General features: G+C 41.6%; 1 protein-coding gene across 1 annotated transcript in view; it reads right to left on the reverse strand.

The window, feature by feature from the left end:
• The window catches only part of PGM5 (phosphoglucomutase 5), an 85285-nt gene that overhangs the window by 27714 nt on the left and 30453 nt on the right, over nucleotides 1-27118 (reverse strand). Inside the window, exon 7 of the mRNA XM_048051707.2 lies at nucleotides 6394-6509. Coding sequence (XP_047907664.1) covers nucleotides 6394-6509 — 116 coding nt within the window. The remainder of the gene's footprint in view (nucleotides 1-6393; nucleotides 6510-27118) is intronic.

A 27118-nucleotide genomic window follows, 5' to 3' on the forward strand; every position in this document is an offset into this window, starting at 1 on the left:
AGTTCCAGAATTAAAAATCACTGATTAAAAATGCTAGCCTAATGTGGATATAGCAACAATAATCCTGTGTGCCCGAGAAATGTCTCAGTTCATTATTCTTACTAGAAGGAAAATTGGCAACTGGGATTTCTCAGAACTTTTTTATTCCACCTCTTTTATTGTAACAGTATATCCATCAGTTGAGTTACTATTTGCACCTATGTGTGAATGTATTGCCTTTATTTCTTTTAGCAGATTAAAATTCACTACCACAACTCAGACAACTCTGGTTTTCACCTGCTGCACCTTCGTTTGCAGATGTCTTTGCTTTTCTCCCTCTTTTATTCCTACCTCTCAACTTACATGTTAGAAAGATTAGGGAGGAAGCTAGTTCTGCCTCAGCTCAGATAACAGTATTTCGTTTATATACCCGGTATCTCTTGTGGATTTGCAGAGGCAGAGCTGGTCTGAACAAAGTGATCAAGATGCCTCACAACTATGTATTCCTGAAATTACAATACTAACAGTTGTCCTGTCTTGCTGAGGGAATTTATCAATCTCAGGATAATCCTGAGCTATACGTTTTATTGAAAAACCAACACATTAATGAATTCCAGGCCCTGTAAGGAGCTGAAGCAGAAAGAACAGTGGAGTCAACAAGTATTTTTCCAATTATCCCATTATATTTATTTTGACATTGGTAAGGAAAATTATAAGAACAAGTACTTTCACAGCTTATTTTTGAGTTAATGTGTCACGTATTTCTCCATATAATAGTAGCAAAAGGTTTTTTTTTACTACTGTAACAGTCAATTGCTAAGGCCAGACTCAGAGTAAACAATCTGGGAAAAACTGTCAGAGCATGTTCCCATTCAGAAATAAGTACTCAGCTTAGACAGGCTTAAACTGAAGTAAAGACTTGAGAGTCAGTAGCCTGAGAAACAAAGTAAGATCATACAAAATATGTTCATATTATGATTTTTCTGATGCTGTAAAGCTGTTGGGCATGCAAGATTTTATATGCCTCATTTGTTCTTTATCTGAAATGACTTGCAATTTTGATTGAGAGAGTGAGCCCTGAGGGTCATATGCATGAAAACAACATATTTGCTTTTCCCTAAACTAGCTAACTCTGTCTAGTGTATTGCATTCTGTAAATACAATTTTAAAGCAAAAATGAGATTGAAGCAAGTACACAAACTCACAGTACAACATTTTTGTTTGCACGCAGTTCTTACAAATTTAGTCTTACAAATTTATCATCCAGGAATCTGAATCCTGGTGATATTTTAGGCAAATGGAGATTTAGGGACATTCTGATCTGTTCTTTGACTCAAGTTAACAGGATTATTTCAGATTTGTGTTACTGTAATAGATACCACCATACGGGTTTTTAAAGGCTTTCATTATTTTCAGCACCAGACCACCTTTATATTCTCCACTAGTTGTTCTTCCACATAATCTTGCAGGAGAAGACAGCTGGTGTTAATGGCATCTGGAAATTTGGAGATGAAACATGCAAGGTTATGAAAGATGCAGAAATTACTGAAGGGGCTTAAATTGCAGAAAGATAAATCAACCACACAGCTCTCCTAATCCTGATTAATAGTTTGCTGATGAAATTTAGAAACTAATTGCTGCTGCTGACGCCCTTCTCTGAACTGTGTCCTGGGCATTAGTCACAGAACCAGAAAGCTACTAACCTCATCTGACAAGCTCCCCACACTGCTACAAAAATGGAAGAAGTTTTTAAAGCATTGGTTGAGCTCCAAGATCAGCTGCCAAAAAACAAGTCTGGGAAACACAGCCATATGGGATGTTTTCAGAATCTTTTTTCCTTTTATAGCAGAAATTTTGCTTTTATTTACTTGCCAGTGCAAAATCCCTTATATTATAAAACTAGGGCTCTGTATTGTTTGGAAATTCCAGCTGGGCTGGATTACCTGGGTACACAACCAATCAGTCTCCAATGCTGTTCAGTTAGTTTGACAAGAGAACATGGATCTATAAAACTACATTCTGTTGCACAGAACAACAATTATACCACTCTGTGGTGTAATGTGCTGTATGGCACATTTCTTGAAAAATCCCACACTGAAGCTAAAAAAGTACTAAATTTCAGTTCCCTAAATAGCTACGATGGAGGGGAAAGATGTAAAATTGATTCAAATGCCCAATAGTGGCAGAAACTTGTGAAGGTCATGCAGCTTAGGACATTACCAAAAGGTTCGCAATAAGGTAAATATTTATTGCTAAAAACAGCTCACATCGCTAATGTGTTGGTCATCTACAGACCAGCCTGTGTTTTACAAATAAACCTCCTGGCATATAAGATATTTTGAGACAGCTGCACTGAACTGAAAGATGATAAGAAAACTGAGGCAGGGAGAAAAACAAACTTTAGACATCACTGTAATTGCCCTGCAGGCACTGTCACAATCCATTTACACAGCAACTACCTACACGCTGATCCAGTGCTCCAAGTTGTCTGAATGCCCATGGGCTTCAATCTTGATAGTTTATACCAGCATTTAGATGGAATTGTCAAAAATGGAAGGCCTTCCAACACTTCCAATGAAGTGCTGCAGGTACCAGGAAGCCCATCTGAGCAGAATGGACTGAGATGCACAGGTTAAGTGCTGCTGTAGAGCAGCTCTCCATGCTGGCCAGCAATGTTTTGGTCAAGGAATCTTAAAACTCACAAGAGACAGAATTTACTAGAAATGTGAAGAATTAATGACAGGATAGGAGAAAACAGATTCAGACAGGAACACAGACAGTGCTAGGAATGCGGAGACTGGTGTGAGGTCAAGAGATGCAAGCTTCAGAATTAGAAGACAGGCTATTGTACAAAATACAATTGTTTTAGTGTCCTACAGCAAGATCCTAGTGAAGGAAAAAAAGTCAAGGGCAGGGAGAGAGAGGAATTGTAATTATGTTGCCCACCTTGAAGAACAGGCAAAACTCAAAGGCCCTTTACCTCTGTTAGACACCTGCCCCTGTTTCCCAACCCCAATAAGCAACTGCTACTCTGGGTAATAAAGAAGTTAGGCCAACACAAAGCATAATGCCCTTAGTGTTTCAGTAGATCAAGCCCTGAAACCACTTCTTTTGATTTCTATAAAAGTGATCTGCAGGCTTGAAGTCCACCAACGCTTGGGAGAACCTACTTAGGAAGACCTGAACATGGATATAGGTCATACCTTTTCAAGGTGCCAGGGAAATTTGGTGTTTGGTCTTTTTCATAACTGCATGTAGTGGGTTTACATGGCAAGGTTTTGGTAGCGGGGGGCCACAGGGGTGGCTTCTGAGAGAAGAATCAAGAAGCTGCCCCATGTTAAGATAAGGGCCCCACCACTGGCAAGAGCGAGGCCAATAAGCGATGTTGTTTGCACCTCTGTGAGAGCATATTTAAGAAAGGAAGAAAAATCTTCTGGGGAACAGCAGCTGGGAGTGTGGAGTGAGAACCAGGCCAGCAGACACCAAGGTCACTGCAGAAGGAAGGCAGGAGGTGCTCCAGGCATGCAGCAGCAGTTCCCTTGCAGCCTGTGGAGAGGCAGAGCAGGCTGTCCCCCTGCAGTCCATGGGTCCCACACGGAGCAGATCTCCACGCTGCAGCCCGTGGAGGAGCCCCCGGTGGAGCAGGTGGATGTGGCCTGGAGGAGGCTGCGGCCCATGGAGAGCCCCCGCAGGAGCAGGCCCCGGGCCGGAGCTGCAGCCCGTGGAGAGGAGCCCACGCAGGAGCAGGGGGTCTGGGGGGAGCTGCCGCCCACCCGTGGGGGACCCGTGCTGGAGCAGTTTGCTCCTGGGGGATGGACCCCGCGGTACGGAGCCATGTGGGAGCAGTTCTTGGAGAGCTGCTGCCTGTGGGCAGCCCCCGCAGGCTCAGTTCGGGAAGGACGGCATCCCGTGGGAGGGACCTGGCGTGGAGCAGGGGCACAGAGTGACCGTGAAGGAGCGGCAGGGAAAAAACATTAGGGACTGACTGCAGCCCCCATTCCTCATCCCCCTGCTCCAGTCTGGGGGAGGAGGTAGAAGAGGGTGGATGGGGGGAAGGTGTTTTTGGTTTCTTTCCTTTGTTTCCCACTTCTCTAGATTATTAATAATAGGCAATAAATTTCTCTAATCTCCCCATGCTGAGACTGTTTTGCCCATCATGATAATTGTTGAGTGATCTCCCCATCCTTATCTCAGCCCCTGTGCCCTTTGCATTGTATTTTCTTCCCCTTTCCTTTTGAGGAGGGGCAGTGAGAGAGAGCATGTGGTGGAGCTCAGCTGCCCACCTGAGTAAAACCACCACACTGAACTATAAATTTTTCCTGACAATTGTCCTTTGAAGCCAGTCACTATTAAGCAAGCAAAGATGCCTCTCTTCTCCCTGAGAAAGGAAACATCTACAAGAATCATAATCAACACCACCAGATGAAGCTGGTCTAGGTGCCTTACTTCCCAACCAGAAACAGGCCTGAAGTAGTGGTTTGTCACGGCATACGGCCCGTACAGGCTACTACTGCTTGCTTTGCATTACCTCTGCAGACAAAACTGCATGCAGTAAGACATGATACACTTAGCAGGCTAGGGTGTGCAGACATACTTCAGTACCTGTATAGGAGCTCACCACCAAACTCCTACAGGTCTCAATTCCTAGTCCTTCCAGTCACAATCCACATTTCTCTTCCTTCAGCATGACAATGAAAGTAGGTTGGTTTTGTTTTTGTTTTTGTTTTTTCCCAAAATAATTTGGGTGCTACTGAGGTCCTGTTGATGTCTCAAGAGGCACCCAACTTTCATGATAATATCTGTCGTCAGATATGCAAGAGGAACTTTAATATTTAGAGAGAAGGGGTACAGAACTGGCCTGGTGAAAAAGCATCAAAACACAGTAAAAGTTGAAAGCTGCCCAGTAAAGACCTCTCATGGGCAAATGGAGATGTGGTCTAAAAGCATATGGCAGCAAAAGATAGTATGTTCTGAAAAGAACAAGACCTTCCTACTTCTAGAAACACCCTTCTCTCCAAACTAGAACTGTCACTCAATGACCCTGCAAAAGACCATTAAAAATATCCATTCAAAAGATACACCCAAGGCAATACAAATCTCTGCTCCTCACAGCAGTTAAGGCAAGGCAACTAGGTTTCCTATCTTGGGACAGTCATTCACATTCAGAACAGAAAGCAAAATACACATTCATCATTCATTTAATTTCTTTTACTTCCTACAGACAGGCACCCAAAGAAATCTAACATATTTTTGTTTTTTCCATCATAATCCAGATACTTACAGGAAAGTTAATGAGAGGCTACTGTATAAAGTGGCATGTGTATGCCTTAAAGAAGTCTTCATTTTTAAAAAAGCAGCATTCTGCTCTAATCTCAACTAATACTAAATACTAAAGAAAGCAACAAGAAATTTGTAAACCAAACTTCACTGCATGATAAATAACTTTCTGTGAAAAGCTGTAGGCAATGAATTACACACCAAAAAATCAAACTCCATGGAACTCACATCAAAATACAGAATAAATTAGCCAGGAAATAGGTCAAGTAATTCTGATATGTGATTATTCAAAAACATTTATAACGTAACTGTCCTGGTTCCAGTTACTACTACCACTACTAAAAAAAAAAAAAAAAGTAGAAATAATTTATGTGGCAAAATCTGGAAAAGGAAAACCAAACACTGTAAAATGTATTTGGTTTCTCTCATAATCCAAAACTATGTTTGTGTAGATTTACAGAGTAAAGACTCTTCTGGTTTGCTCTGACTGAATACCATCAGTACTGAATTCTTGAGGACTGCTCAGATTTGTCTTTAGTTCTGCACTCTGTTGTTGACTGGTCTTGGGACAGATGAGGGACAAATACTTAGAGAAAATAAGTGCTGACATGCAGCTGAATTTATTCTAGTGATGACTTTATCTTTATCTGACTGTCCAGTAATTGTGATGTTCTAAACATGGGATGTTTGGAACAGGTTTGACTGGATATGCCATTAGACATACCAGTCTTCATGCTTTGTAGACTCATCCACAAGTCCACAAGAACCATGTGTATGCAGGCAACATTCCTCAAAAGGCTGTTGCAGTCTGTGAAAAATACTATTATAGTGTGACCAGTGAGATCCTTCTGCATAATGTCCAAGTCAGAAGAGAGTGGCAGACATCTCTGAAAGCTGTCTGGGCAGTGATAGGATTGCCTATGGTTTCACAATGTCCATCTTTCACATTTTTCTTACTCCAAAAGTATATGAACAACAGAGATTGCAAGAAGATGTTCAAGATACAACCAACTGACAGTCCTCTGTTCAAGCACAAGATCGAGTTAATTTGATGGTTTTTTTGGCTTTGACTTGTTTAACTTTGAAAAAATATTGTCATTAAAAGTCTGTGGAAATCTTTGATTATGTATTACTTACCAGTGCCAAAGCTTTCCTCCCCACAGAGTGAACAACGTCCAGAATCCATGAGATTGGAAAAATATCTCCATCCTGTTGGTGTTTCATACACAGGAACCTTCATTACTTTTGCCACTCTATAGAAGACAGAATAAAACACCAACAATTAAGACTGTGGTTTTTTATATATATGGCTTGAGATCACAGTATCACAGAATGGTTTAGGTTGGAAGGGACCTCTGAAGACAATCTGGTCCAACCCCACTGCCAAGCAGGATCACCTAGAGCACACTGCGCAGGATAGCATCAAGGCAGGTTTTGAATATCTCCAGAGAAGAGACTCTACAACCTATCTGGGCTGCCTGTCCCAGTGCTCTGTCACCCTCACAGTAAAGAAGTGCCCTCTCATATTCAGCCGGCACCTCCTGTGCTTCAGTCTGTGCCCATTGCCTCTCGTCCTGTTGCTGGGCACAACTGAAGAGAAACTGGCTCCATCCTCTTGGCACCCTCCCCTCAGATATTTATACACATTGATGAGGTCTCCCCTCATTCTTCTCTTTTCCAGGCTAAACAGGCCCAGCTCTCTCAGCCTGTCCTCGTATGACCGGTGCTCCAGTTCCCTAATCATCTTCGTAGCCCTCCTCTGAACTCACTCCAGTAGCTCCATGTCCCTCTTTTACAGGGGAGCCCAGAACTGGACACAATATTCCAGGTGTGGCCTCACCAGGGCTGAGCAGAGGGGGGGATCACCTCCTTGACCTGCTGGCAACTTCTTCAGTTGAGGAATATTGTAGGTTTCGCTCTGTCTCCTGACAGCTAGACTATGAAGTAAAACACAACATGGCAGACCAACAGCACCATTCAAAACTGATCCTTGTCTCAGAAACCAACATCAGTCAGAACCCAGGTATGTTTACACACTGTAGTATTTTCATATATTCTAGGAATAGGTGTTCATTTTTGTATCTATATGTTACACCCTAAAAACGGTGTTTATAAATGAGATCAAGTAAGAGTTGCTAATACCTATTTGAAAAGAGCTAGAGAGGTACTTGGAGTAAAAAGAATTATCAGAATGTTTAATCTTAAACTCAGCTTTCATGTCTGTGTAGAGTTAGAGGCAAGTGTACCTCTTGTGTTTATACAGCACTAGCTGTATTACTGACCCTTAGATATATCACTGCATAATAGATGTTATACAGTGCAGAGCTGAAAAGGGCTCTAGCTGGCTCTGCAGAAAATAAAAAACATAAAAGGATTTAATCTCTGTGTGACAATAATTGCAGGCTGGGAACGGGACAATCCTGCCAAAATGTAGAAAACAATCAAACAGAAAACAGTGACTAACATGCTTGAAGAGCAAAACTAATTCTCTTGAGGTAGCCTAATAATATACCAGGAATATCTCTGTTTGCAGAAATGTTCCAATATCCTGGTACTGTTAACAGAGAAGGAAATCTCTTCCCTTTCACTTTTCTGTATTCCTCTAGTTTGGGGACAAACAGCCTCAGATGGACCTATCTTGATGAGCATGAGAGTCTCCCAGAGACTGTTATGCTTGTTGAAAGTTTCCTGTTTACTAGGCCAGCTCTGAAAATACAGATAATGATTTGTTGGTATTGGGTTTAACTTAGACTATGTCTTTCAAACAAACAAACATAATATAAATATAAATACATATGTATAAAGTTTATAGTGAAATACAAGACTGTTTCTAGCAATTATTTTTTGTTTGTTCTTGATTCTTACAGACTTCAACAGAGTAAATAGACTTTAACAGAGTAAATAGTTAGAAGCAGCAAATTCAGGCCAACTTTAGCTACTACTGTTCAGCAGTGCTGGAGGGAAGATAGTTACATTATATTACGCAACAAGCAAAAGATCTAGTAAATAAGGTACTCAACAATACACCATATTCTAAACCAGAATGATTTCTGCTATAATTTGTGTCCAGAGGAGATTCACTTTCCTCTCTCTGCCTGTTTTCCCCCTTTAGACTGTCACTTTTTGAGCAAGGACTAGTACTGTTTTCAAAGCACTGTAAAAATAAAAGGCTTCAGTCCCAGCTGAGTAACACAAACCACAATAACCTTCATAATAATCTTTCTTTGCCTCAAAGCTACAGAAAAGCAATAGTATTAATAAACCAACAGTCTGTCTGAATTAACATGCAATTATTATAATATCTGACAAGACTGGCATCTCATCAAAGCAGCACTGCAAAGAGCCCCATCCTCAGTGTAGGGGTGTTACAATGACTAGAGGGTGCAAATTGGAAAAATATAAGGCTACTCTTACTGTCCCCAGCCCAAGATTATCCCTGCCTTGCCCATAAATCTATGCCTATGGTCAGTAATCTGAGGAGAATGTACACTTTAAATATGACAACTTTAAAGAATCAGTATCTACCAGTCACAATTATTGGCAGCAGAGCATAAATATCGGTGAGCAAAGGATGGACAGATCAATTCAATAAAGTCTTCTGCATTTATAAATTCTACACAAAATGCTTAAATTTCCCATACTAAATTTGTGACATCACTAAACACTGAAGATGAGAGCTATTAAAAGCACACTAAAAAATAAGCACCATCTTTTTTATTGTCATTTTGCTGAAATAAAGTGGAAGTCCCAATAAATACAGCATGTGCCTTTGTGCAACTTGGAGACATTTACAGCCGATGACCACCCTGGAAAATATGGATTCCCACAGGAAGATGAACAAAATACTCAAAACTGCAGATTAAGAGCAATAATGTGTTGTGTCAGATCAAACAAATAATAACACAAGCTACAGGACAATAACTCTCAGAAGATGGAAACAAATATTTTGTAACTGGGAAATTACTAAATCTTCAAAGCCATGGAAAATAGAGATTGAGCAGTGGTGGAGGAAGGGGGATTTTCAGTACATCTGCATCTTTTGAAACACGAAGCAAGGCAGGCATAACACCAGTGTTAAAAAAATAAAGTATCTTCAGTTACTCAAACATTTTTTTTCAGCCAAACTGCTTTCTTGTAGACATGACAAAATCAGAGCTTTCAGTCACTGCAAAGGCAGATACGTAAAAAGAAGTGCCATCTGAAACATAAGCATTGCATTTCTCGTGGTCCAAAATTTGGTAGTTAGTTTCTATGTACTAGATATTCCAGCACTCTCTCACGCAGCATAAGACTTCATGAAAAGTTTAAAAAACACTAAGAAGACATTTATTCCACTAGGCAAAGAAAAGCTTATGATGAGGATTCCTGGAACATGTAATTCTGCACGAACAATTGGTCATGGTAATTGTACTCGATCACAGATCCAAAACAACAATCAATCTATGATGTTTTTAGCAATGTACTTTTACAGGATAGTTCAAACAAGTCTATGTGTATGCAGCTTTTAAAGTTTTTCTTCTTCTTTCTGCATGTTTAAACTGGAGTCTGAGTTCTTGAATCCCTAAATTTTGGGGAGTTAGACAGGTGGTTACCATAAAGTTTTTGCTGTCTACATAAGATCTCATGGTCAGACAGGATACTATTTCTCTCAGAAAATGAGTTTTGGAACTGCTGTTGCAAAGAGATTATAACTTGTAGAAGTCACGGACACACTGTCCCACTCTTCTGAGGAAATTTTGTATGTTATTATATACATTTGAATGATGAATCATCACCGAGATACTGATGCAGCAGTGCTTCTGTAAGGACAGTACCTAACCCTCTGAGTTCTCTGTGTGTAAGTGTCAACTGTCAAGAGTTCTGACTCAATGGTTGGAAAGTACCTCCAGAGCAATTCAAAAGAAAAACTGGAAGAAAACATGCCATATGAATAGGTTTCTTTTCCTAGTCTGTTTGAAGCAAAGGCATTCTATTTATGTCTAACCACACAGTTGATATACCTGTGTTTATATGTTCTGTGAGTATGAACTATGTGGAAGGAATACAGAAAACCCCGGGCATTCTGGTTCTTCTCACCTCAGACATTTAATGGGACTGACTTCAAACAGTATTCTTTCTTGCTTTCTCTCAGCGTAAGTGCTCACTACATCAATGAGATTACGCAGTAAAGTTTCTTGTGTCTGTGTGTAGCACTAAGAAGCTCTTGCTAGACTGGGACATAGGGCATTTACACTTCCACCTGAACTGTAGGGCAGCCACTTCAGTTATTCTGCCCATATCAGAGCTAAAAGTACTTAGGTTCCCAGTATGCTGAAGTACAAAGAAAAAAAAATCAAGAAATAGTAGACTGTACTTTTTACAGTTACACATATTATTTAAAACTATGTATGCTTTGTGAATTAAAACAAAAAAAAAGCACATGTTTTTACAAGGGGAGATAATAAAGTGAGTAAAAATAAGAACATAATTACTGTAAGGATATGTAGTAACATTTACCCTTCTACTGCACAACTCAATTCTCATTTTTATTTTCAGGATCTATTCCCACACTACCTATACTTGCTGTCCATTTTTTATTAAAACATAAAAACACACACAATGCAACTATGAGAAGTAGCTTGAGTTATTTCATCACTGAAAAGCAGAATTACTGGAGAGTTTAGTACCAACCAAGAACTGTTAAGCCAGTTCTTGAGCTCTACAGTACAGCTCACCAAAGAATGAGCTGGCTAGTTCATAAAGAAGGTAATAATGAACATAGGAAGTAATAATGAACATAGCTTCATAAGGAAGACCAGGACTTTTGAAAATTTCCTGTCAGGAAAAAAGAATTAATAGCTAATTCTGAAATTGCTTCTGAAAGCCTTGAGAAACAAAGGTGGAAAATTTACCTGTTCTGCACCAGGCAAGTGGATAAATTATCTTACAGTTGAACATCTGAATATCCCAGATCTTCCTTGTACTTCATTAACCATATGCAGATCATCTAACTATGAAAACAGAGGATACAGGACTCTCCATGGTCCAAATCATTTTCCTTGGCACAGCAGTAACAATGTTATCCTGCTTAAACTGTGTAAAAAGGTAACTCTCCATTGTGAAGAAAAAAGAAAAAAAAAAAAGAAAAAAAACCACATTCTTTTATTTCAAAGAGTTAAAGGAATAACCTTGCGAGACTGTTCTTTCAGTTTTCCATCCAGTGAAAACAACGAACTACTTTTCACAAATGGCCAAACAAGGCAAAGTGATCCTTGAGGGTATCTCTCAGTCACTGTGGTTCTGCACTAACTAAACACCACTGGTTTAAGCAGAATTATCCATACATTCACAAAAGTTAGAGGAGGGTTTACTCCAACCTATTCTCTACAATGCCACAGAAAGACCTGATGAATACACATCATTCAGATACAACAAATGGCCTGGGGCAAGCTGACTTTCTTGTGCGCAGTGAAACTTTTATAACTTCTGAGAATAGATCAGTAAATCAAACAAAATTATCCTGCCAGAGTCATAATGCCTGTTCACTGCAAAGATAAAGGTCACAACACTGAGGGAAGGGCTTTCTTTGACAGGCCTCATGAACTGGTCTAAATAACTGGCTAGAGTTTTGCATTGTAGATTTAATGCTGGCTAGGGTAAACTGCGGTGTTGCATTCATTCTGTAGTCTTAACCTGGAGGAAAAAAAAAAAAGAAGATTTCAATAAAATAATTATTAAAGAAGTAACTATTACATGTCTTCCTCTCATCTTCCACCACCTACAGGTGTCAGCTGCACATCTGAAGCATGCTCACAGACACTTGGGTGAGCAGACGTGAAAATACAGACTTGCATTTCATGGACATATTTTCTTCAAGCCTATTCCACTCTGTGGAGCCAGTGCTGAGGTAGACAAGGTGCTGTAACTTGGGCAGCAAAGAGCCCCATTCTGCAGGAGGGTAAGCACCCTCAAAGCCCAAACAAAGTCAATAGGAATTGAAAGAATTTGAGAGGCAGACATATGGGTCGTTGCAGGAAAGCATGTGGTAGTGGCATTTCTCAAAAGATACCTGTAAGATCTTCTTTCAGAGTTAATGGCTAAAAAAGAAAAAGGGTTCACACTGGGTCTTCTAAACCTCTACTTTAGCCACTGAAATATACTCTGTGTTACCTGATCTCCAGCTGATTAAAAACCTCATTTTTTTAAGGCCTAAAGCATATTTTATTTTAACTTAAAGACTATGGTTTAACTGAAGCTAAGAAAGCCAGTTTTTCTTCCCACTTCCGTAGTCTTTCTTCACACAAAGGACAGAAAATATCTCAAGTAAGAATCTGCATATGATTTATCAAGAAAATCATCTCTCTAGCTGCAATATAGTCTTCTGGCACAGTCAAACCTTGCTGCACAAATGCTGCGTTTTATTTGATATTTTATTTACTCAGATGCTTCAAAATGTTTGTAACTCCCTGGACACTTCTGACATCATAATAACCGACTTATGTTTGCCTACATCAATTTTTCTGATCCTTTATTAGAGATCCTGCTTTTACTGTTCTCTAGCCACATCGTACAGCTTTTGTCTTCACAGGCTTACTTAAGTTTCCTTCAACCAGACCTAAAATTTCATTCTTTTGGAGTACTGAGATAACATCCAGGATTGAACTCCTAACATGCTGCCACACTTTCTTCTCCATCCAGTGTTTGCATTAGTTAGCTCACTCCCTCTCCAACTTTCTAAATCCCTTTGTTAAGGATTTTTTTTTAAACTTCCTTGAAAATATTCATTGTCTTTTCAGCCACAGAGTCCCTATCCCATTCTCACTGCATGATGTTTCCACTCCGGTGTTCTCTTCTCATTGATGCTGCAGAACTCCTTGCTACTTTGTTTCTCAACTCTGGAAGTCTAATTCTGCTCACCTCTGGTCAGTTTCCTCTTCATTATTATTTCTCAAGGTGCAGGAGCCATGAACTAAACAGTTTTAACTTTCTTCTGTGATATCTTCTGCAACTTCCCCCTTTTTCTTTTCAGCTCTGAAACTCTTAACAGCCTATGAGAAATTCACAGCAGTAGCAATGACAGCACTAGCACTGGCACCAAGTATAATGTGAAATAGATGTTCTGCTTCTGGATGTTTTCACTCTGTCTGCACCGCCTTCCCTTAAAAGGCTTCGACTGCATATTGTGCAAGGAGCAGAACTAAAACAAGTCACCTCCCTTATACGGTCAAGTATTACAGTGTTACTCCCTCCCAGTCTCTAATTTATTAAGCAAAAAGCAGTGGAATGCTAAGTGCTCGCACACAACTCAGATAACCAGGACATGTCACTAAGATAAGACGTAAACCGCTATGGTTGGCAGAGAGGCTGTCAGGACCACAAGGCAGGGAAAAAAAAAAAAAAAAGAAAGAAAGAAAGAAAGAAAAAAAAAGTACTTACAAGACAGCAAGTTAATTTTCTTTCTGCTTTTAAGTATGCTGCATCTCACAGAGAAAGATTACAGTAACAGAAACTGATAAACAAAAAGCACCCGAAGACACTTTAGCTACGAAGGATCTAAAACTGTTTGGCTTTTTTTTCGTTTTGCCACCTCCCCACCCCCTTCAAAGTTTTAACTCTAAGATACTTCTGTGGGTAGACTGAAAGTGCACTAAATCAGTATCTGGTGTTCAAGGTAGTTTCTGTCTTGAAAATTGGTAACTTCAGGTGAATTTTTTCACCTGGCTACAGTTCTGGGTATGGTTACAAATTGCTAATAAATGCAGAAATCCTATTACTGCTAAATTATATTCAAGACAGTTTGAATTCCCTTTCCATCAATGGAACCTCTTGGCACTCATGCAGCATTAAGCGTGGTGCCAACTCACTGTTCCAATAATCTCTTCTGCTTCTTAGACTCACATTGGCCTTTCCCTGTGTCTAAATGCTTTCAACAACACAAACTAAAAATTATCCCAGCAGAAACGGAAAGTCATATAAACACTACCTACCTTTCATAGAATCATCGTATCATAGAATCATTAAGGTTGGAAGAGACCTACAAGATCATCTGGTCCAACCATCATCCTACCACCAATGTCACCCACTAAACCATGTCCCTAAGCACCACGTCCAACCTTTCCTTAAGCACCCCCAGGGATGGTGATGCCATCACCTCCCTGGGCAACCCGCTTCAATGCCTGACTACTTTTTCAGAGGGAAATGTCTCCTAATTTTTAAACCTAAACCTCCCCTGGCACAACTTGAAGCCATTCTCTCTAGTCCTATCACTAGTTACCTGTGAGAAGAGGCCAACCCCCAGCTCCCCACACCTTCCTTTCAGGTAGTTGTAGAGAACAATAAGTTCTCTCCTGAGCCTCCTCTTCTCCAGACTAAACAACCCCAGTTCCCTCAGCCGCTCCTCACAGGACTTGTGTTCCAGGCCCTTCACCAGCTTCGTAGCCCTTCTCTGGACATGCTCCAGGGCCTCGATGTCCTTCTTGTAGTGAGGGGCCCAAAGCTGAACACAGCACTCGAGGTGTGGCTTCACCAGAGCTGAGTACAGGGGGACGATCACCCCCCTGGTCCTGCTGGTTACACTATTCCTAATACAAGCCAGGATGCTGCTGGCCTTCTTGGCCACCTGGGCACACTGCCTGCTCATGTTCAGGCGAGCATCAATCAGCACCCCCAGATCCTTTCCCTCTGCACAGTTTTCCAGCCACTCTGTCCCAAGCCTGTAGCATTGCATGGGGTTGTTCTGACCAAAGTGCAGAAGCCAGCACTTAGCCATGTTGAACCTCATCCCCTTGGCCTCTGCCTATTGACCCATCCTGTCCAAGTCCCTCTGCAGGGCCTTCCTATCCTCTGGCAGATCGACACTTCCCCCCAACTTGGTGTCGTCTGCAAACTTACTGGAGGTGCACTCAATTCCCTCATCCAAGTCATCAATAAAGATATTAAACAGGATGGGCCCCAGCATCGGCCCCTGGGGAAGATCACTGGTGACCGGTCGCCAGCTGGATTTAACTACATTCATCACCATGCTCTGGGCCTGGCCATCCAGCCAGTGTTTAACCCAGGAAAGAGTGTACCTGTGAAAGCCATGGGCTGCTAGCTTCTCCAGGAGAATACTGTGGGAGACATGCCTTGTAACACACAGCAACCATACATACCAGAAACTTATTTGAGCTACACGGAACACTTTCATTTTCAGCACAATCACCACTATATCGCATGGACATGAAGTATTGTGTGGACGATAAGCACTAAATTCCTAAAACAAATGAATTAAAAATTTAGTATCTCCCTTGGGCCTTTGAAGTTCATTGGATTTTTCTTTTAATTATTATTATTTTTTTTTTGACAGGAGAAGGACTCTTTGTCAGGGAGCATAGTGACAGGACAAGGAGTAACGGCTTTAATCTAAAAAAAGGTAGATTTAGGATAGATATTAGGAAGAAATTCTTTGTTCAGAGGGTGGTGAGGCACTGGCACAGGTTACCCAGAGAAGCTGCGGATTCCCCATTCCTGGAATTGTTCAAGGCCAGGCTGGGTGGGGCTTTGGGCAACTTGGTCTGGTGGGAGGTGCCCCTGCCCATGGCAGGGGGTTTGGTGAGCAACCATCACTGGCTGATCTTTAAGGTCCCTTCCAACCCAAACTGTTCTGTGATTCTATGATTCCATGACTCCAGTACGAGCAGACTTGAGGAGACTTGAGAAGGGAAGTCTGGCTCCAAAATACGCACACAGTGGGGCCTTGGCGTAATTTACATTCCTTGTTGCCACCTGTAGGCCATCGTGTGAACACACAGTTCAATGTTTTACACCACCCTGTTTTCTTGCACACATTCTGTAACACCTCAGCCAAATTTTACAAACCCCTTGTGGGGAAAAAAAAAAAAAAAAAAAGATAGCACTTTCTGAAGTACACGAGACACTTTACAAAACAGTGTTAAACTAATTTGTGTCCCAAGACCGAAAGGCAACTTTGGGATTCAATCACAGGTGGTAGAAGTAAATTGATGTGTCAGCTTCATAGCCAGCTGGGGAGCACTGCCGAACTGAAACACATTTCTAAGCAGGACAGCAGATGCAGAGATGCAGCACAGCTCTACTTGCAAACTCTGCCAAAAGGCTGCAGAAAGCCTCTGCCTCTTCCTTGCTTTTCAGGGAGTAAGTGGTCAAAGTAAAAACAGCCAGCACAGCTCCTTGTGGAGTCTGCTTTTGCCTTCAGAACTGACGTGATAATCCTATCCACTGTGTAAGGGTACTTTTTTATGGATACTGTACTTCAGACCAGTCTCCCTAATTTGCTCTAGAATGAAATGTCATTGATGTAGAATTAACTGGTGACTAGGCACAGTAAATGCACCTTTAATGAACAAAATAGAGAGCATTCAAAGATGAAATTTTTCACCCCACATTTGCATGCACTGCAACTTCTTTATTGTTGTAGCTATTGAGATATGAAATTACTGTCAATGTTAAAACTACCATTAACAGTAGTTACATGCATATTATCACAGTGAGATTGTTACCATCCCCAATTTGTGGCTAAGGGGATTATGAGGCATTAAAGTATCTCCTTCTGAGAAGTTAAACCACTTTTAAGAAGTTGCACTGAGAGAGACCTAATAGGCTTAGGTTTTATGGCCTTTAAGTACAGCTTTGGTTAATAAGTTCCCCTGTAAAGTTTGAATGATATCAAAGCATCCTAGCAATGAGATTCTATGGGAGACAAAAGTTCTCTGAAGAGCTACGTATTTAATTCAATTTAACTGAAGTTTGTGCATATGTTACCTACCTAAGTTTCCTTCTTTTCATGGAAATACAGCATTAAAGAAGTCCTACCATGTAAAACTGGACTTTATTAGAAACCCCTCCTTCAGACAGGAAACTGGCCAATGAACCTGCAACACCTGTTTCTGCTCATCCAGGTTATCATGGTATGGACGGTACTGTCAGCAACAAAGCAGTGTAGCTCAGAGTACAAAACACACAATTCTTTGCAGTCTCCAGAAACCTCCCCCCAAATCTCCTCCCTCAGCCTTTTAAAAAAAATTCTCAGCACTTTGACAAATTTTAGCATGTTCAGAAAAGAATCATAAACAGACACAACTGTTAGATGTTAGACTTTTGCATGATAATAATAAAATAGAACCAGATAAATACTGACTTGGTGGTGTTTGCTACAAGCAGAGTAACTAAGAAGCACTTTCTTGAAACTGCATTTAAAATTAGAATACTCCAATAATAAGCATGTTCAAAGGTCAAGAGAAAAAAAAATCATCCAATTGTTTAAAAGAAAAATTAATTTAATTATAATGAGAAATGGTTCACTACAAAAGAAGTATTTTTGCTGTTATTACAGGTAGAGGAACCAGACCTTATGTGAATTCACATCTAGCTGCTATAAATGATTCTCAGATACTTTTTGTTAGGAATTAGATAAATGGAAAATCCTGTTTCCAAACTGCTAAGAATTTTACCTGTGTTGGGTTCCTCACATGGCCAACATCTCTTTCATTTCTCTCCCATTGAATGTTACAAGTCAGAATGAATCCACTGTGTTTAAATCCAGATTGACTGTCAGCCCTAATGTCTATATCTGCACTGAGTTTGCTAATAGAAAGAGTTTATTCTTAGAATTTATACTAGTGTTCTTTTCTACTGTGTATGACAGAAAACATAGTCATGACTGCACAAGAAACAAGAAAAAAGACAAGAAATAAGTCTACAGCACTTCTCAGGTTCAGCTCCACAAAGCTGTCCTGCTCTGAAGGTGCAAGTGATAGTAAAGCATGTCATACTGTGCAACACAGCATGGTTCAGGGATTACTAACCTCACTGTGAAGAAGCTTATCTGTTAAGCAGGAAGCAGTCTGGTCTCATCAGTGGGGCACTGTTCTTCTGCTGGTTGATCTCCTGGTGCCTTGCTAGCACAAACACACATGCAGTGGGACTCCAGCTAGTGTCTCTGCACTGCTCTGTATTATAACATGTAGACATATGGGCTTACTTAGGCTTCCAGAAAAAACACTGCGCTGAGTGATGTAGGCATGATACAGGCACTGAATCTTCCCTGAGGTGGAGCACTCTCCAGAAACTTCTCAGATTTTATATGCTTTCAAACTAGAGTACTGTTTGTGGACAAGCAACCCAGCTTTCTGAGTTGTGTTCCACACCATTTCCATGTCTTCTTATGTCTTCTCAGCCCTGCTTGAATGTGCCACCCATGCTGAGATTTATGAAGAGGAGCAATCTGGGAGGCTTATGCTAAGAGAATGCTGACCCGGTCACGGTACAACTGCAATTTCTACTATACAGAACAACAAGTGTTTTATAGAAAGGCTCAGAGCCAAAAAGTAACAAGGATAGCACATAATAAAATGGGGGAAAAGATAAAAACATTGAAGTCATGGAAAAACGAGTGCTTTGTGATTTTTTTTTATTCTCCATTCTTTTTTTTTTAATAAACTATTAAAAAGGTCTTTCATATTTCCATTCAAATCTCTGGGGTTTCTCACAAGCCTGAAAGTTAAGTGTATGCTTAAGTATTTTGCTGAACTGGTGCCAAAAGGCAAAAGTCAACTATTTTCCTTTATTGAGTATTAAGCACCCATTAAAAAATCAAGAGTAGTTACTTGCACTGTAAAGCCTGCTTCCAAGAAATCTAACAAATCCAGCACCTTGCAGACAGAAATACTGTTCCTTATGAAGAGAAAAAAAAACTGATGCCAAGGTGGATAGGTCTGTGTAAATAAAGATAAGTTCAAAGGTTTATTATTTTAAGGGGAGGGAAGAAGTACTTCTAATGCACAAAAATGGTTGTGTTCATCCTCTTGCTCCTGATTTCTCCTCATTGTGTACATCTGTATAGAAAAACAGGATGCTGTGAACACACACCCTATAAGGAACCCCAGCAATTCTTTAGTGTTAATAAAAAGAGTTGAGATACTTGTCTGTGCTGAGACTAGATATTGCATGTGTTCCTCCTGCCTAGACCCTGCAGGTCCCTCATTTTCTTTAACCAGAAGTACCAATCAGACATAAACAGACTCCAAAGTTTGAGGGAGGAAGGGCATCTCATCACATCCACATGGGGAAAGAAAACATTCTAAAATGAACACTTAATGAATGTTAAGAAGTTATTTTTGTCCTCTCAGTCTCTGCCCACACGGATTTGCCTCACTTATTATAACTTGGAGCAGTTTCCCAAGTTAAAGGGTGATGTTTAAAAGATCCTAGAGATAGCAGGTTAAATAAAGGGTGTGTAAATAAGGGGCTCATTAAACTGGGGCACGAGCAATGGGCACAGGAGGAATTAAGTAGACCCCTTGCCTATTTTATCTCAGGTATGGAAATACTCTGAGGCATACTGAAGTGTTACAGGGACTCTCAGCCATTCATGATTAACAAACCGTAATGTGCTGAATGATCCTTCTGAAGAATTTCTAAGAAGATACTGCAGGGCTTTCCACAACGTTCTTCAGTACCACAAAGAATGGACTCATCTGGTACAAATAACAAAGTATTACTCTGAAAACATACAACATGTGGAGCTTGATTCTTCCTGCATTTGGTGGTGGCTATAAGAATAGAAAAGGAAGGTTCTGATGGGTTAGTCTAAGCTACAGTTAAACATTATTATGGTAAACTCAGCACGACATTCTACCAACACTTCAAGCCAGTGAGTTATAGAAACCTCAGTTTAGTCTCTCCAATTATACTGTCTGAGTGATACCCACTGCAAAGCCAATTTTTGCAAAGCAGAGAAGTCAGATGTAAACTGTAGGATGAGCACGCAGCTCAGAATGGTAACAAACTCAGTAAGATCCTAGAGTTGGCAAAGGCAAGCATGAATCAGGCCTTAAGCATTGCTAAATTATGGGAGAAAGAACAAAACAAATTACGTTTGTACAGAAGTTTGACAAAAAGAAATTGAGATCTTTTGATGTACCTGACTCATTTGAACAAGAAGTAATCTTACTGTTGCATCAGATCACAGCACGCTTGCTGTGAACTCATAGACTCATATGGTTTTAGACCAAAATTTCTTGTGCTTCTGTAGAACTATCTAAACAAGATTCAAATAGAAAGGAGGGGTATAGAATTAGCTCTCCGTTCCAGAAGACTTAAGAACCAAGAGTTGGTGTGGACAGTCGATGCTGTCTGGCCCACAGAGGAGCAATCCTTAAGATTGCATCATGCCCAGTCTTCCCTACGAAGTCAATCTTCACATAGGAAAAAAAGACTGAAAAAATGTGACACAGAATTACTGCAGAGGTAAAACAATTCAGCAGACTACCCCAGCAATAAGTGATCAGTCAGTTTGGAACAGCTGCAAAAGAACATTAATTCTCCAATTTACAAATAGATCTATGACCAAGCTCATTTCCTAACACAATCCAGCAGTAAATGTCCAGAGACACTTGCTACATATGTACTTGGTCACTCTCCAGAATCACAGAAAGATTCTGCAGGCCAGACAAACCACCTGTGATGTCTGGACATTGACTTCAAGCAAGGAGGCTCTCTGGCATACTACAGGAGACATATAGCATGCTGTGAGTCTACATCTCTAAAAAACATTACGAGTTACTGGGGAAAAAAGGTATGGAGTGGTACCTTTAGTATGCCACCTTGCACCTTGGAGTGTATCCATAGACAGCATTCTGTCAGTCTTAAGGCAGGAGAGGAGAGGCTAAATTTGCTATCTAGGGTCACAGTATTTGTAGTGGCATTTGTGGCAGAAAACAGCCAAAGTGTGGGGTTGCTCTCTTATTCTTCCTAGACAAAAAATACACAGTAGAAGTACATAGTAAAAAGAAAATGTGAAAAATGTGAAGAAAATTGAAACATGGAGCAAACAACAATTCCTGAAAATCCCATAAAGAATGTGAATTACAATGATTACAGATGTACCTATACCTAACCTATATTAGCTATAAAGATTAATTATGTTTATGGCATTTGAGTAAAAGGATATAGTAGAGTAGCAGGAAGGTACTGATGAACTTTGCTAGTTGGAGAGGGAAATAAATGCCGATTTGACATAAATGCCTTCTAGAGCACACAGATGCAGAACAGGCTCACATGGTACTGTAGTTGTATGCATGCCACATCCGAGATCCACAGTACCAAGCAAAAGAAAGAGAATGAAGCAATCCTTAAAGGAAATCTACAGACTGTGATTTAGTTCACACTGTAACATCTTGGCAACTTCATGATGTTGTTTTAGTGGCAACAAACACTACTGGTACACCGAAACCTTAATAAAAACCTAGGTATTAGTGCAGGTTCCTCAACAACAAAGACCATACTTCTCAGAACATCAAATGAGTAATACAAGCGATGTAATAATGAAAACAAAAAAACTCTTACTGGTCTCATGGGCAAATCAGCTAGGGTAAAAATTATTTATGTATTACTGTGGTCAGCTAAATATATAGGAAACTATTCCTCCTTATAGATGCATATATATGTATAATGGACAGACGCCAGTGGGATGAGGTTCAACATGGCTAAGTGCCGGCTCCTGCACTTTGGTCACAACAACCCCATGCAGCTCTACAGGCTTGGGGCAGAGTGTCTGGAAAGCTGTGCAGAGGAAAAGGATCTGAGGGTGCTGATTGATGCTCGCCTGAACATGAGCAGGCAGTGTGCCCAGGTGGCCAAGAAGGCCAGCAGCATCCTGGCTTGTATTAGGAATAGTGTAACCAGCAGGACCAGGGGGGTGATCGTCCCCCTGTACTCAGCTCTGGTAAGGCCGCCCCTCGAGTGCTGTGTTCAGCTTTGGGCCCCTCACTACAAGACGGACATCGAGGCCCTGGAGCGTGTCCAGAGAAGGGCTACGAAGCTGGTGAAGGGCCTGGAGCACAAGTCCTGTGAGGAGTGGCTGAAAGCACTGGGGTTGTTTAGTCTGGAGAAGAGGAGGCTCAGGGGAGACCTTATTGTTCTCTACAACTACCTGAAAGGAAGCTGCGGGGAGCTGGGGGTCGGCCTCTTCTCACAGGTAACTAGTGACAGGACTAGAGGGAATGGCCTCAAGTTGCACCAGGGAAGGTTTAGGCTGGAAATGAGGAGACATTTCTTCTCAGAAAGAGCAGTCAGGCATTGGGACGGGTTGCCCAGGGAGGTGGTGGAGTCACCGTCCCTGGGGGTGTTCAAGGAAAGGTTGGATGTGGTGCTTGGGGACATGGTTTAGTGGGTGACAGTGGTGGTAGGATGGTGGTTGGACCAGATGATCTTGGATGTTTCTTCCAACCGTAATGATTCTGTGATTCTGTGATTCTACATGAAAATGTCATCACTTGGACACTGAACTGTGCAATATTTCCATGAACTCAAACTTTTGAGTTTGAAAACTTCTAACAAACAGTATTACAGTAACTAATGCTGTTTTTATCTGTTTCTCTTGGTTACAAATGCATTGGAAAGCTTTTCACATGAAGCAGTCTGAGTAACTCTTCATTATGGATTTGTTTTCTTCGTTGTGTGGGATGCTAACAGGTGTACTCATCATAACGTTCCATACCAGATGCTGTTCTCATGTTGCTTTAGTCATCAGTTTGAGATTCAAATCCAAAATGTGTAACTTTGCACCCTCTTTCATAAAAGGTTTAAAAGTCAGCTCCCAAAGGAAGTATAACCTTCAGGACAGAGAGCCTGTGACTCCCTGCCATGTGAAAACTTCATTGTCCCCTTCATACCAACTCTAATAGAATCACTAGAAACAGCTGTTCATATATACAGTATCTAAATACAGCTATGCTAAAAGCAAGGATAAAACAAGAGATGAAAGTTGCTCTGGTAAAATCAACTAGTAAATATAAGCATTTGTATGAGTATATAATGAGAGAGAGATGTGCTTTGGCAGCAACATAAGCTAACAGAATTTTGTCTTTCACATAATAAAACCAGTTGGCACATTGCTCAGAGTCCCTGTGAGGTGAAATTGCTCACACATGTACTGTAGATCCGCACAGAATCTGAGGTTTGATTGCAGAGAGTTCATAGTAACGATGACTGAAAAGTCCAACCATCTGGTAAGCATGTGACCACGTTCTCCAGATGTATTGCAATAATCCTTAATGTTATTCATGCCTTTCCTGGCTGAGACACAAAAAATCACTTTTCATTACTATTTCCGCATTCATATGCACATATATGGTTAACATCTATATATGTACATATATAGTTAAGACATGGAGAAGGCTGAGGTACTCAGCAAGTTCTTTGCCTCAGTCTTCACTGCCAGTCAGACTTCCCATGTCTCTCGAGTCCCTGACCCTCTAGGCAAGGGCTGGGGGGAGCAAAGTCCCTCCCACTATAAGCAAAGAGCAGGTTTGAGACCACCTAATGAAAGTGAACAGGTACAAGTCTAGGGGACCCAATGCCATGTATCCCAGGGTCCTCAGCGAGCTGGCTCATGGAGTTGCCAAGCCTCTCTCCAGCATATTTGAAAAGTCCTGGCAGTCAAGTGAAGTCCCCTGTGACTGGAAAAGGGGAAACATCACTCCCATTTTTAAAAAGGGTAGAAAGGAAGTCCCAGGGAACTCCAGGCCAGTGAGCCTCACCTCTGTGCCTGGCAAGAGCATGGAACAGATCCTCCTGCAAGCAATGTCAAGGCACATGCAGGACAAGGAGGTGATCCTGGACAGCCAGCATGGCTTAATCAAGGGCAAACAGTGCCTGACCAAGCTGGTGGCCTTCTATGCTGGAGCGACTGCATCAGTTGTCAAAGCAAGACTGACCAATGTCATCTACCTGGACTTCTGCAAGGCCTTTGACACAGTCCCACACGATATCCTGATCTCCAAATTGGAGAAGAACAGATTTGAAGGGTGGGCCATTAACTGGATTGAAGGATTGGCTTGAAGGTCACACCCAGACAGTGGTGGTCAATGACTGGCCAGGTAGAGGCTGGTGATAACTGGTGTCCCTCAGCGGTCTGTCTTGGGACTAGTGCTGTTTAATATCTTCAACAGTGATGCAGACAGTGGGACTGAGTGTGCCCTCAGCAAGTTTGCAGATGACACATGGCTGAGTGGTGCTGTAAACAGACCAGAAGGAAGGGATGCCTTCAAAAGAGGCCTGGACAAGCTTGAGAAGTGGGCCCATGTGCATCGAATGAGGTTCAACAAGTCTAACAGCAAGGTGCTGCACTTGGGTCAGGGCAATTCCAGACATGAGGACAGACCAAGAGAAGAACTCATTGAGAGCAGCCCTGCAGAGAAGGTTCTGGTGAACAAAAAGCTTGACATGGGCCAGCAGTGTCTGCCTGCAGCCCAGAAGGCCAACTGCATCCTGGGCTGCATCAACAGGGGAGTGGCCAGCAGGTGGAGGGAGGGGATTGTGCCCCTCTGCTCTGCCCTTGTGAGGCCCCACCTGGAGTGCTGCATCCAGGTCTGGGGCCCCCAGCACAAGAAGGATGTGGGGCTGTTAGAGCGGGTCCAGAGGAGGGTTAAGAAACTGATCTGAGGGCTGGAGCACCTCTCCTGTGAAGAAAGGCTGAGAGAGATGGGGATATTCAGCCTGAAGAGAAGGCTCCGAGGTGATCTCATTGCAGCTTTTCAGTATTTAAAGGGGGCTTATAAAAAAGACGGAGAACAACTTTTTACTCGGACAGGTAATGAGAGAACAAAGGAGAATGCTTTAAACCAAAAGATGGGAGATTTAGATTAGATGTGAGGAGGAAATTCCTCACTCAGAGGGTGGTGAGGCACTGGCACAGGTTGCCCAGAGAAGCTGTGGATGCCCCATCCCTGGAGGTGTTATAGACCAGGTTGGATGGGGCTTTGAGCAACCTGGCCTAGTGGCCTAGTCCCTGCCCATGGCAGGGGGTTGGAACTGGGTGGTCTTTAAGGTCAGTACTGGACTTTGCCTGATTAAGGATTTGGCAAGAATTTCATAAAGAGTGCAAAAATGAAAAGTCAAAAGGACCCTTAAGATATGCATAGTACAGGGAAAGAGAACAAAGTTTCATAGCCTACAGGTTCCTCATGAGAGGTGTGGAGGGCACACGTCTCACATTATTCTGCAAATCCTTACTGAGATTGTTGTCCGTACGTTCATGCCCGTAGGTGAGTCTCGGTAAGCACATCATTAACAATTGGCAAGACCTGTGACCTTTTACAAAAAAAAATCAAGAATCCCATGAACCAACTACAGGAAAAAGACTCTCCAGTAATTTGGAGTACACATGTGACCAATGATATTTAGCCTGCTTAGGCCTATTACAGTGAGGTCAGCTGGTTCAAAAGGCACTGTGTCTACGCTCATTAATAACAACACAAAACAGATATAACTACAACCTGTGGCACCAAAATGTGTTTTGATAGCAATTCAAGCTGGAGTTCCAGTACTCTGAATTGTCCAAGTAACAGAGAAACGACAGTCTTAGGTACTTGTCAGAAGTTACTGGCTGGTTCCACTGCATTTTCTTCCTCACCTCCCAAGTACTGTAATACTGCACACATCCTCTCACTCAGAGTCAGCAGGATAGCTTAGAAAATGATCAGAAAAAAAAAAAAAAAGTGTAGTTTCTCCAGCTGGTTAATCTCTTGCATTTAAAAGAGAACAAAAAATGAAAGAACTGAAACTAAGATAGAGGTTTTCTATACATCACTTTGCTGATAATCATGGTAACTACAGGACTGCAAGAATGCTGGCAACCTTAACAATCTTGCAGCACCAGGATGTTCCAGCAATGGTCTCTTCAGAGGGCCACAGCACAATAAAAAAAAAGTTCAGATTGTAAGGTACCATGGGAGATCCCTAGTCCAACCTCCTGACCAAGGCAGGGTCAACTATGAGGTAAGATAAGGTTGCTCATTACTTAATCCAGATGGGTTTGGAACAACCCCCTTGTTCCAAACTATGTGTTGTCTCTTGTCCTCTCATCATACATAGCTGTGATGTGCCTGGCTCCATCCTGACATTTATATAGGTGGATACTACAGGTGGCTGCAATTATGTCTTGACAAAGACATCCCTTCTACAGGCTGAACAAACCCACAGCTCCCAAGACTTCTTTTAGGGCCTGTGCTCCAGCCCCCAGCTGTCTTGGCGACCCTTCATTGAACTCATTCCAACTTGAGATCTTTCCTGTGTTGAGAATCCCCGGTCCAAACACAGTATGTGGAAGTGTTTTCAAAAGTGCTGAGAATAATCAATTCCCACAGGCTCTGGGCCATGCTCTCATTCATACAGCCAAGACTGCTGCTGATTCTGGGACACACAGATGGCCCTCACCCAGCTCACTGCACACCAGGACCTAAGAGCAGGTTTCTATAGAGCTGCTCTCCAGCTCCTCTGCCTGCAGCCTGCGTCACTGCAGGGCTCTGCCATTTTAGGGACAGGATTCACCATCTGTCCTTGCAGAATTTCATCAGGTCCCTGTCTGTCTGTTCTTCCCAGCTGTCCAGGTCTCTCTGATACCTTCCAGCATACCAACAGGCCACCTTCCAATCTGGTATCATCTGCAAACTTGGTTATAGTGCCCTCCACCCCTTCCCCGATCACTGATAAAGATTTATACAGGACAGGTCACAGGTGGACTCCTGCACTATCCCTCTATTTTTATTTTTCTTACGAGCTCATTAACAACTGGCTCATAAGCCTGACTACCAAACCATGTATGCTGACTTTTACCTGTATAGTTGTCCACCCATCCAGATCATAAAGTCCTGAGTTGAATAAAAGAGTATTGCAAAACACATTGTCGAAAATCTTGTTATGTCTGCTGCCCTACCCTTATCAACAGATTCAATTATTGTATGACCTAGGCAATTAGCTTGGTCAGACATGATTTATTCTAGTTGCTCACTAATGATGCCATCTAGATTTGGACTTTCTTCCTTAAAATTCTTCTGCTTTTTCTCTTACGCAAACTCCTCTGTGG

This window comes from Anser cygnoides, chromosome Z, assembly GCF_040182565.1.
Source record: "Anser cygnoides isolate HZ-2024a breed goose chromosome Z, Taihu_goose_T2T_genome, whole genome shotgun sequence".
Classification (NCBI taxonomy): Eukaryota; Metazoa; Chordata; class Aves; order Anseriformes; family Anatidae; genus Anser; species Anser cygnoides.